General features: G+C 45.1%; 3 protein-coding genes across 3 annotated transcripts; 1 reads left to right on the top strand and 2 right to left on the bottom strand.

Moving 5' to 3' along the window:
* Positions 1-459: 459 nt before the first annotated feature.
* On the top strand, positions 460-749 carry ACHE_10519S (uncharacterized protein; the record flags this gene model as incomplete). The annotated part of the gene is made up of 2 exons (XM_043280175.1): positions 460-487; positions 550-749. The coding sequence occupies 2 exons, from the start codon at positions 460-462 to the stop codon at positions 747-749; spliced, it is 228 nt and encodes a 75-aa protein (XP_043131639.1).
* A 672-nt stretch (positions 750-1,421) lies between these two features.
* On the bottom strand, positions 1,422-4,762 carry ACHE_10520A (VAC14 family protein; the record flags this gene model as incomplete). Its single annotated transcript, XM_043280187.1, has 10 exons — positions 1,422-1,872; positions 1,939-2,098; positions 2,147-2,226; positions 2,282-2,400; positions 2,460-2,564; positions 2,615-3,417; positions 3,475-4,156; positions 4,212-4,382; positions 4,449-4,611; positions 4,695-4,762. The coding sequence occupies 10 exons, from the start codon at positions 4,760-4,762 to the stop codon at positions 1,422-1,424; spliced, it is 2,802 nt and encodes a 933-aa protein (XP_043131640.1).
* Positions 4,763-8,613: 3,851 nt separating this feature from the next.
* Positions 8,614-10,900, bottom strand: ACHE_10521A (crinkler effector domain-containing protein; the record flags this gene model as incomplete). Its single annotated transcript, XM_043280198.1, has 5 exons — positions 8,614-8,723; positions 8,785-9,221; positions 9,271-9,578; positions 9,683-10,422; positions 10,483-10,900. 5 exons carry the CDS (start codon positions 10,898-10,900, stop codon positions 8,614-8,616), a joined length of 2,013 nt encoding a protein of 670 aa, XP_043131641.1.
* Positions 10,901-12,325: the final 1,425 nt, after the last annotated feature.

The raw sequence follows: 12,325 nt of genomic DNA on the forward strand, positions 1-12,325 counted from the left end.
CTTTTCGCAATAATCTATTCGATTCTTCATTCTCATCATTTCGTCTAGCCCTGCAATTAATTGCTTACACAACCACTGGGTCCCCGGAGTAATAGCTTTGCCAGCCACCGGATTCCGTGCTCGCCGTCACTTACCTTAATTTCTCATCGACTTATCCCACGTCAGCCCACGAATTGCTGTTGTCTCTCTTAAACTGGAGAATTGAAGTGAAGAAAGTGGAAGGTGATGTTTGTGGTTTATTGTACTTGGTACGTCGCAGCATTTGCATTTTTCTCCCTTGGGGGTCGATGTGACGTCCGAAAGCGATGCGTTGAATCCATAAACAAAAAAGTATATATGAGATCCGTGATCTGACTTGCATCACAGATACTCTATTTTCAATATTTCTCAGCATCCCTGGCACCCGAAGATTCCGACAAACGAAGTCAACAAACGACGAGAGACCTACCACTAGGCACAATGGGTATTATCGAGAAGTTGCAAGCCAGTATGCCTACAAAACATTACCTTGACACAACTAGAGCCGATTCAGAACTAACGTTTCTTAAGAAATCGAACTCTACCGCCTGGAGCAGCGCTACGCTCGTCGCAAGCACCGCACCTCTTTTCATGACGTCCAGTATGTCGATGGAGAGTACGTCTTCAACGGTTCATTGAACTCGCCCACATCCAGCGTCTCCAAGCACTCCACAGGAGGCCAGTATAAATCGTCAACCTGGAGCGCATCGAACGACTCGCGGTGGCGTTGATGACTTCTTTCTTTCCGTTTCCTGCCTTGAATGCGCCCGTTGATTTCGTCTAGCTCTCCCTCGTACGACTTCCTCACATCCTTTCTCCACATCATGTTTCATGTGGACTTTTTAACGATGTCTCCAAGTGAGCGGGAACAAGTTTCATCATGCTGTCGAATATACCCATAGCCACATTTGATTGGAGGTCGATATTGATTTGATTTGCCTGGTTTGACACTCGAATCCGAGACCTGAGGCAGAGGTGTCTTGGCCATTATCACGTCCTGCTAGATCCCGATCTCGTGGGGTAAAATCTGGCAGGTTAGTCTCTTTGTCTCAAATATCGATTCGATATTGTCTGCAATCTGATCGAGTCGTTCGTTGTTTGAGTTTGAATCTTCCCAAGCATCGTGCTGTCATTCCCTAGAAGCGAAGCAAGTTACGAATGTTTCTTTTTCTGGATTTTTGTTTGATGAATCTTTCAAATACCTGCGTGTCTAGCGATTTTGCCTTGATTTTATGGTGGCTGTTCTGATTCTTTATTTTAACCCCTTGTACATAGGTTCACATTTCGGGTTGTTAAATAGAAAGTATAGATAACTTCTTGCCAATTTCTGCGCCTTTACTCCCTTTACTAACAATAGAATAAGATATACATAAGAACCTCTCTGCAAGCAACATCTCTTCATATCAACGTTTAGACTTCCGGCTCCCAATCCCAAGCCGTCCGAGATTAGGAAGACTTGATTTATGCCGATGCGCACCCCCTAGAATAGAGCCTCCCCCACCATTCCCACCAACCCCCTTCTGTGTCCCAGAACTATCCACTGAATTCATCCGGCCGGTCCCTCCTGCATTTCCACCACGCAGGGACTCTCCACCCTCAGCAAACCCCCGATCCTTACGAGTCTGGTCCGATGTCGCGGCCGCAGAAAGCGCAGCGGTTAGAGAGGGGTTCTGGGGTCCCGTTCGGATACCATCGTGGTCGAGTTGGCGCTGGTAAGCGGCGCGTTGGGCTCGTCGGGCTTTTTCTTGCACGGATTTGAATTTGTCTAGGAGATCGGCCCAGCGGATGGAGGAATCGTCGCGGGATTTCAGGCGCGCGCCGGTTGGGCGTTCAAAGGTGGATATTGGGGCCGTGCTGATGCTTTGATGAGTGAGTTGTTTTTGGTTAAATAGGTGGATGTGAAGATGGTTGCTGGCTTACAGTCGTGGACTAGCGTGGAGGAGGCCGATATTGCTGACGCTGTTAAGACGGTTTTTGAGCGCTGCGAATGCGGAGCTCTGCGGGAGTAGCATGAGGACGCCGTAGAGGCATTTATATAGGTATGGGTATTTTTCTGGTTCCAGGAGTTGGAGACGGAGGTCTGGACGAAAGTTAGCATTGAGCAGCCGCATAGGAAGGCTGAACCAACAGGTAAAGACAGGTGATTCTAAGAGCTGGACCAGCTTGTCGATTTGTATTAACATATTAACGGTCATTTCGAGTTCAGCACTAGTAACGCGTCAGTCAGCAGGGCATAGACGTGAACACTGCATGAGATACTAACAAGACTTGCAGAAGGTTATATGCTTGCTCATAAGCTTGAGCGAGAAGACATAGGGAAAATGTAGAGACTGCATTATGGCACCATGACCTGAAAAGAGCCACAAAGAACATTTGGCCTTCCTAGAAACGAGAAACCTCGTTAGCTGCTCTTCCTAGTTTCAATTTGCAGTATCGTTCACCTTTGAATCGATATTCCTTAATCTCTTTCGAAGATCGGAGAGTTCAGGTGCGGTGATTAGGTTGTTATTCAAATTCTGGACCATGATGCTAGCAAACTCGATATCCTGACGATTGGTTAGATCAGACTCAGTCATCCTTTCGTTGGAATACTCACCTCTTCCTTTTCAAGGCAATCTGCTAGGGTCCGATAGATACGTTCCGGACTCAAACTAATGCAAAGCTGCCGAATGATGAGATTTCCACGAACCTCAAGCAAATTCCGGTCCGTCGAGAACAATTGCAGCAAGTTCACCATGAAAGATGCAAAGTAGCTATCCTCACTGTTCTTTGAAATTTGCGACAGAAGTTGGAGATCCTTGGTAACAACAGCTTCCGCAGGGTCCGACAATGTTTTGAGAAGTGCAGGAAAGGTTCCGTCATTGAAAGCAACAACCTTGCGTGGAGCCTTCCGATGTAGCATGATTAACCAGGACAGTGCAGCTACTCTTGTGGCTTCATTCTCATTCAAAAATTGCAATGTAAGTGAATTGACGGCTGCAGCATAATCAAGATCTGCTGGAGGAGCTGGCGCGGACACAATGCCACTTCGGGGCGTTTGATCGATTGACGGTTCTTGTTGAGAAATCTGCTTCCTAAGTTCACTTCCCTGGGTATCAGAGGGTTTGCCGCCTGGTGTCGATGACCTTCTTTCAGAATTTTCCTTGTTATTTGGGGCGGGCGGTAATTTCGAGGTCGCGGCTGGACGATTTTCCTCTGAGGTGTCTTCAGACAGGGTGACTATATACTCCAATAAAGAAGTGTTGACTCGATTAGCTGCCTGTCGTACCTGGTCCGAGCCACTGGACATTGCAGGAAGAACCTGAGTCAGAAGACATGGGACGAAAGGGAGGATATCTTCAGGGCTGATATCAAAGAAGTTATCAATCCAGCGCAGCGCAGTCAGTTGCATCTCCTCATCTAAGGCTTAGGAGTTAGCGAGAGCTCGTACGATGAGGATATTCGAGTGGAACTCACCAAACGACGTGTCGACGAATCCCACAAGAATGTCCAGGATCTTAGGATAATCAATATGGACATCTTGGCCCGGAACCCAGTCACCATCAACCTGGGCGCCATCTTCTTCTTCAATGATGGATTCAGATGCCGAATCTTCAATAGCATTTTCATCTTTGTCCTCTTCTGGGGCAACAGCCTGGTCGGTAATTGCGCTCACATCGTCACTCGCAGCCGATTGTCTTTTGCTTTCTTGTTCCTTTCTGCTATCTTCGATACCCTTTTTGAGACGTGCAATCCTCTTTATTTCCGATAAAAATCGATCAAGAAGGCCTTGTGTGGCGACATGCACATCCCTACTTGGGTCACCCAGGAATTTAACTAAACCCCCAAGAAATTCCGGCAAGTAAGAGACGAGTTCCAGGTCAGGAATTGTATCCAATAATGTCAACCATTGTACCAAGAAGATTCGAGTGAATGGGCTGATCACATGTATGCGATCCTTAAGCAAAGGTATGAATTTCGCGAGAGAAAACGCGGTCGGCAGATCTGCTTCTTCCAGCGTATCTGAATCTAACGCATCCTTCTCAGAAAGTTGCAGAACCGAGATATACGTGGCAGCAGACTCCGAAACAATATCCTTCACAAGGCGATCAAGAAGCTCAGCACCATTCTTCACGGAGAGCTCCGAGTCCGAAGCTAACTAGAACACATTGTCAATAGACGCACTTTTACAGTCTGATTACCAGCGCACTCACTTTGCTCAGCGCATCGAAAATCTCGTTAAAGAATAACAGTATTTCTCCTTTGGCGACCTTGGCAATGTTGTACATGCTTTCGCATGCATAGTACCTGACCCGCGCATCTTGGTCGGAGAAACAGGCAAGAACCGGCGGTACGATTTCCTTGAGATGAGGAGCAACACCCTCCTAAACCAATCTCAGCATTTCACATTTACCAAATTACCCAGATCCAATATCATCGATTTCACTCACGGATCCCAATGCTATCGAGGCGGCAGCCAGCCCAATTAAACCACCATTTCTGGCGTGAGGCTGGTGTACGGCGTAAGCGTAGTCATGGCAAAGCTGGTCAACTATCTTCTGGATCTCCTCAATCTCTCCTTTGAAAGCGGCATTTCGGACAATTTTTTCAAGCCTGGATGTTTTACCTCTGTGGTTAGCATATGGTTTGGTTTATTTGGTATATTCGTCCGATCCGCGGGCATTTCTCGATCATACTCTAGAGCTCCCTGTTTCCTCCTATCGTAGAGCTTATCGTTCAGCAGGCGTTGGATAGAGTGATCCATCGCTCAGACAGATACGATGCACCACACAGCTCAAAGGCCTCGGTAGTCGTCATTCAAGTCGTGCTCATTGTTGAGGGGGCGTCTAGATTCGGTGCAGCTGGGCGGTGAATCGGGAAACTCCTTTGACTATTATCGCGCTATCAGTATCTTTCTATTTCGCAACTTTTGTGTGTGCACAGCTAGAATGCTTAAAGGGACTTACCACCTTCTAAGCTGAACTAATAACGGGCGAGTGGGGAGTTGGTTAGTTGCTTACAGCGAAGATGCGTTGTCAACGTGGGCATGATGTGACGTCGTTCCCGCCGAGCGTTATCGCAAAGTACTTGGCGCCTGCTCCATATATATTGGCGCTGATCGACGCAGCACTTTTGACCTCAAAATGATTGCTAATTTGCTATGAGAAGAGAATAACGCCATCAGAAATCCCAACATGGCATACAAAAGAGCTTCATTCCATCCATTGTTGCCTAGCTTCTGTGCCAATAAATATAAGCATTGTATACACTCTATGGTTGGCACTCGATAAAATAAGACCTATACCTAGAGTGAAGCGATCATTTTGACGAACTTCTGCCACATATCAGATAAGCGTTGCTATTTATTTTTAGCATTGGCTGTTTTCAACCATCTAACCATCACGAAGTCTCTTATCAAGAATCTAAAGCATGTTTTCGCGGACTCTCCTCGCCACTTGCCGGATGGGTTGCTCCATGTCATATAAACAAAATCAACAATCATCCTAGAATGTTTGGGCATTGATAAAGATGGTGGCATGATAATGAACCGGCTGTCTACCAGCCATCCCATGTTCCAAGGGCCCCATTTGAGGTAGGTTGAAAAGTCATTAATTTATGATAGAAAATAGGATAACCAACTCGAAAACGTTCTTCTAACTTGTATATGTCAGTCATCAGCGTTGCTATCACAGCATTGCAGTTTTATTTCAGAATATCATCCATGGTTTTCTCCCCACGGTTGACTTCCATGTTGATATGGCCATGAAAGCATCTTTCAATAATTTGCATTAAAGGAACATGGAAAGTTTCAGGCATTGGGCTATGACAAAGTGGGCCTGAGACATCTGCAACACATGTTGTGACGGCTCAGCTCAGTGCCTTTATGGACGTTCATTGTCAATATGGCAAACAATGCCATGAAAGCAATTGAGACAAACAGCTGCTTAGCGAGGCCACACACAACCATATATAAGACTTCTTTGTGTAAATAGACTCTTCTTTCTTTTCTTTTCCTCTTCAGATTCGATATTCTCGTCGATGGCTACAATAGTTTAGATAGGAATATCATTTCGTTATTATCTACTATTCTGAGCTCGTGACACATGTCTGGCAGAAGACATCAGGTGTGAATTCCCCTGTTGGGTAGTATGATCCGATACGCAATGTCATAGCAGTCCATTCCAGAATGACAGCAGAAAGATCATCATCTAAGAAAGTTCTGAGAGACAGAGACAATAATGTCGATTTTGCATGATGATGTGACCAGCAGATCGGGACGCTCTTCATACAGCCATACGGCAATGATGGGCACGCCCCCATGTGCACAGTATGGGTTGACTGGTTGGGGCCGGCACAAAGATATGAAATGGTCTACACCTTTGGCTGTTAGATCCAGGACCCAGGATGGGAGGTGATTGAGTATTTTGCTGGAATGACCATTGTTGATGCTGCAAATTGCAAATGAGGCCAATTCCATGATGCAGACTTTTGCTGCATCAAGGAAAACCTCCTATATGGGTTTCTTGTAGTTGACTTCAACCTGGTGCGAATCAGTGGACTTAGATCTGGCACTCCAGACTCCAAGCACAGAGTACACCATGTCTCAGGGATCAGACACTTTGAACAGGATGGTGGAATAGAGTAGAATTTGCAAGGAATTCTGCTTTAGAACATGAAAGTCCTCTCAGAGACTGTTCATTATTACTACATTATTGAAGCCAGGAGTTTTGATGCTCCCTGGTGAAGGATCTGATGGTGATGAGATCAGACCCGTGTATCTATTCTTCAGTCGATTTTGTGGTAGTTTCATGACCCAGGATTGGTGGCAGAGAGTTTGAGCAACCTTCACTAGGTCTACCCACCCAATACAGAGTTTTCCACAGTGAAGAATGAGCTGTTGGGCAGCAATGACTTCTCGGATCAGCCAGCAGCGGCTGAAAACAGGACGATCAAATAAGTTCAGCACTGATATCCAAACATCCAATTTGAAGGGGGGAAATGGTAATTGGGAATCTGCCATTAATTGATCTGGATCAGGTGGAATGCCACACCTCTTGAATGCTTGAGCAATCTTCTCCAAGATGGCGAAGACTTTGGTGGTGTCGTCTTCTTCTTCTCTGACCCAGAGTGTTACTGTTACAGACCTTGTCGTGTCAGACTCACGTGATGACGCGGGGAGTTAAGACAGAATTATTGGATAATGGTTGATGATGGATGCAGGAAGCGACAGGGATCAAGTTGATATCCGAACGGGACACGTGATATGGTATATGGTATACGGCACGGTATACAGGATGGTATATGGTATATGATATACGGTATACACCGTGGCACATGAACTGGTATACAGACCAAAGGATATATAAGGACGCTCATTCATGTACTTAGCTGAGTTCTTCACGATCAATTCTCGTCAATCAAGCATTGGTTACATTCTAGTTTCTGACTCGTCCGCACTTAACCAACAACCCAGTATACGTACTCGGTTGGCCTTGTTTCTCTATTCGTTACCTTTATCGTTTCTACTTGTTGATTATCTTACGGAGCCTGGAGGGGGCGATATACCCATCGACGCATATAACTTACTGAACCGGACCCGGAGGGGCATTGAGCATACGAATACTTGGAAGACACTTAGGGTAAGTGTCCTGTCTCGAAATACAACTAACTAGAACCCTAGGTACGATACGAGAGAAGCCAGGTTGTGACAGGTGGATGTATGAAAAGCAGAAAGACAGCACCAGTGAGACTGTGGATACTTAGATACTAGCCTTACAGCCTTACTAGGTAGTGATTCCATTCCAGGTGAGAGAATAATAGAGAGCCAATTCCATCCTAGTACTTTTATTATAAATCATTAATTCTCCTCCGCCTGATTCACCTGTGAAAAGATCTCCGAAAAGGTCTCAGGCCTATCAGCCCCTTCCACCGCATACATGCCCTGCACCATGAAATACGGCATCCTGGCCACCAACTGTCATTATGCCTTTTCCGCCTCCGCATCCACCTCCTTCCCACCCTCCTCCTGGCCAACACCTCCCACCCCGGGTTACAGAGCTCGCCAGATATCCTTGCTTCATCTGTACAACCTGCCCAGTTGTCTCCGCACCATCTTGGCTGTAGTAACAGTGTGTCGACTTTAAACCCGCCTTCCCTTGATACCTTTTGAGTCTGGATCTCCAATTTTGGCTCTGTTTTCAGGAGCTAATTGAAACAAGAGATATCATATGGCGCAAGCAGCTTATTCACTCCTTTGCCCTTATTGCTGTTAAAACCGCACATTCGCTTAGAACACTCTGTTAGGTAGCTACAGTTTTATATAGGATCCTAGATAGCTTCATTTGCACAAATCAGAGACCTCGACCATATACGCTTGATACGTACTTTCGACCCTGACTAAGCCGCAACTCCGACAAAGGTCCATGCTCCGTGACAAGAATATCAGCCCTGGAGAGGAAAGAAAAGGAGAAGAAGCCATACAGGCAAGACAAAGGAAACCAGGTGAATAAATCTGATTTATTGATAATTGAGAAGTTGGCTACAGCTAATAAAGATACCACAATAAAAGACAAATGCAAGTAAGCAGTGTAATAGCCATACCATCCCCGCTGATTCTCAATTATATAGATGCACAGACATCATAAGAACTTTCTGATGGTCATACAGCTGCAATTCAGAATAATCATTGATAAACACAGCATGCCACAGCTTAGGCTCAGAGAACTCTGTCAAGTTGTTAGCGGAATAAACCATGGCTACTAAATTAAACACCGAGTAAGAACACACCTTTGGTTGGTAAAGAAGTTGCACAATCAATTATGATCCAATCCTCAATCATCTTCTCCTCCAGCCAGGGATGATACTTTCCGCCGGCCTTGAATCGAGAGATATGTTCATCAACTTCTCCATGATCTCTCAACAATTCAATCGCCCATTTCTTTTCAGGGATATAGAAATCCACTCGACCATCCTTGGTCCTTGACCATTCACTGGATATCGGTACACCTCGCCCTGCTACATGGACAAATCCCCTGTAGAACTCATCTTGGTATTGGGCTTCCACAGGTCTGGGTTGTGATGCACTTGACATTTTTTTGCCCTCAGCTGAATGCCTTAAGTTCATGATGGAGAATTTGCTGAGGATTTCTTTGCATAATGTTGGCAGTGAGTTGAATCTGACAGGCAGGCGTTGTGACATTGTGCCAATTGAATATTCAATGTATCTAAGATGGTCAGAACAGAACAACAATAGGGGCATGTGAGAAGAATTACTTTTCATGTAAGCGTGATGGCAGAACTGCAATATCACAGCTACCCAGAGCTACTCTGTGAATCCAACCTTTCTGATAACAGAATTTGATGCTTGCATCATTGATATCAAATGGAATACTTCCTTCCTCTGTAATTTTGTTCAACATGTCTGAAATCCCATCAGTAGCTTCTGGTATTTTTGGGAAAGAGCGATTAACTGGCTGTGTGCTTAGTTTTTGAAAAACTGTGGCGGTGTCCTCCAGGAACCAGATGACATGATCTTCTGTCAAAGCCCTAATATGTCCATGCTTGATGTCATGGTGATAGGCCTGAAACTGTTAGCTTCTTGGTTCAGATAAAGCTTCTCAACATGCCCCACTATAGGAATACCCAAAGAATCCCAAAATTATTTGAAATCATATTTGACACGTACCTGGAAAAGTGTGCTGAGTATGGATTCGACCGCTCCTGGATGGCCATTTGATAATGCAAATATGTAATCCTGGGCACATTCACCAAAAGTGAACCTTTTTCGATATTCAAATGGGATTGACCGTGAAGCAACATCCTTGAACTCTTCTTTGTCATAAAATAAACCAATAGGTGGTGCACCTTGCTGACTTTGTGGTGTCAATGAGATGCATTGTTGGTTAGAAAGCCTGACTGGAGTGAAGAATGTTTGATCTGGACCTGCTTCTGGACTGCCGTAGGAGCAGAAAAGACATAGTCGAAAATTATAACCAAGAAAAGATGACTGTCTCTTTTTGAGAATTGTGTTCCAGAGCGCACTATCATTGTAGGTCAACTGTGCCTCATCCACAAGGATCACAGTGTTTGATGTCAGAACCCAAGAGAGATCCTGTTCTGATTGTGATGAAGTTGTGGTGGGAGCATCCTGTGCTTCTTCATTCCATTTCTCAACAAGCTTGACAAGACTGTCCCAAGGATTCTTGTGATTGAGTTTTTCCCATTCCTTGATCAAGGAAACTCTTCTTCCCCTATTGCGATAGTGGTAACTCAGAAGTTCAGAGAGATATGTTTTCCCACTGGCTGGAGTTCCACGCACATGGACTATGTTCACTTCATCCAAAATGGCTGCAAGTTCTAACACTGTACGCTCTCGAGGACATACGTGTGGATCCTCTGTGATGGGCCGTTCCGGAGCCAAATTCACTATCATATATAAATGTAAATTATAAGCATGAAAAGATCATTAAAAATGGATATTCTCACCATTTTGTGATTCCAAGCACTTCAGTTTCTGTGGAGTGGCACCTCCGCTCACAACAACAACAATATCCACATCTGGATCCTTGCTTTTGGGGAAGAGTGGGTTGGACGTGACCATTCGGCGTGGATGTAGGAATTCACTATCATCAATCCTGAACTTCTGTTCATGATTGAGTTGCACCACAGGGCTGTAGAGGATGAGATCACCATAGTCAGATGCATCTTTCTTGGCGTGTGCTGGTGCATGGTCCCAAATCTTCTTCATGAGTGTCTCAATATCGTCTTGGTCTGCAACACACTCTATAGAGAATGGCCGCCCAAGATTGCCAGGGACAGCGCACCATAATTTGCGAGTACGTGGTCGAGACATTGTCAAAGATTGGATTGGGTTGAGCACCCAGCTGGTGATGGCAGCAGCCATTGTAAGATAAGGACTAGAAGTGCACCTGCCTGATGAGAACAAGAATTGCACCTGCCTGACGAAAACAAGGATTGCACCTGCCTAATAAGGGCGAGACATGCACCTGCCTGACAAACAATACTGTACAAAGAGGGGTTGCCGATGGCCTTGTTACACATACAGGCAAGCAACATGTGTTAGTTTTCTATTCAGAACTATTTCAAGTCAATCGGGTAAGGACTTGGCAGGGGATAGGATGTAGTAAGATGAGGACAAGATGATCATTAGAGATGGGGTTTGGAAATGAAGACGTACGGAATATACTACCGCCGCTGCCGTTGCTGCCAAGGTGAACATGTGATATTAGTGTGCTGATTGGTTGATCGATTGATTATGTCATACATCATCCAGCGGCGGGACATGACACTTATTGTACAGAGTACATCTATGGTTGAGTTATCATTGGTCCAGTCTAAACATCCTTTAGGCGTCACTGTGGGACAGAAGCCCATCATCACTGCATCTTTTATCCACTTATTTTCAATATTCTCTGTTAAATATTGACAACCATCCCCCCTCATACACCATACGTCACAAGTGTATAGCAACTCCTCCCAGCAACAGTTATTGGAGGAGTTGTGCGAAGCAGTAGTATAGGCTAAATCGACAATTATCCTGGAATGGTTGGATATCAATCCTGCTACCAGCGAAAAGGTTACCAACCATCTTCTTGGAAGACCCACTGTTTGAAAGTTTGAACATGAGGTAGGCTGCGGAGCTCTATCGGACCTTGGAATATGAACTGACTTCAAGATGCTCTTAGACTATCATACAACAGCGTCACTCGTCGATTTAAAAAAAAATTCTCATCCGGCAAACTTTCTTACACAATGTTTTCTTCTCGTGGATGCATCATGTCCTCTGCAAGTGGGATCTCACAAAGGAGGAGGATGATCTCCTTACACTTTGGTCTGGGGAATGTGACAGACAAAACTATCGACTGTAACGGTATTCTGTTTACTTATGTGTTCTTATAGCTATAACCGACTTCAAGGCTCCATATGAGAAATCCATGAAGGATGCGGATGTATGTATTCATAGGAAGGCTCAACTTCTACCACAGGTCGTGGTCGAGTGTGGTTATGCAGATTGCCCTGACCACCTGAATGACGATCTCATTCTTTGGTTCAAAGGTGCATCGCAACCCATACCAGTCATAATCATCGTTGTATGGAAGGGGCTGACCGAAAGTAAGGTTGCGGAGCATACACTGTCTACCGATATGCTGAGCCGGGGCAAATCACCCATCAAGAACGAGTGGTAATGCCTTCTTGCTACCTGTTGTTTCTGGAAACGAGTATCTAACGTAATTCACTATGTATAGGAAATATTCCCCGTTCCGGCTTCCGTCCCAGAGACGATCAAAATCACTCGTCGTGATATATT

This window comes from Aspergillus chevalieri, chromosome 1 (genome assembly GCF_016861735.1).
Source record: "Aspergillus chevalieri M1 DNA, chromosome 1, nearly complete sequence".
Taxonomy (NCBI): Eukaryota; Fungi; Ascomycota; class Eurotiomycetes; order Eurotiales; family Aspergillaceae; genus Aspergillus; species Aspergillus chevalieri.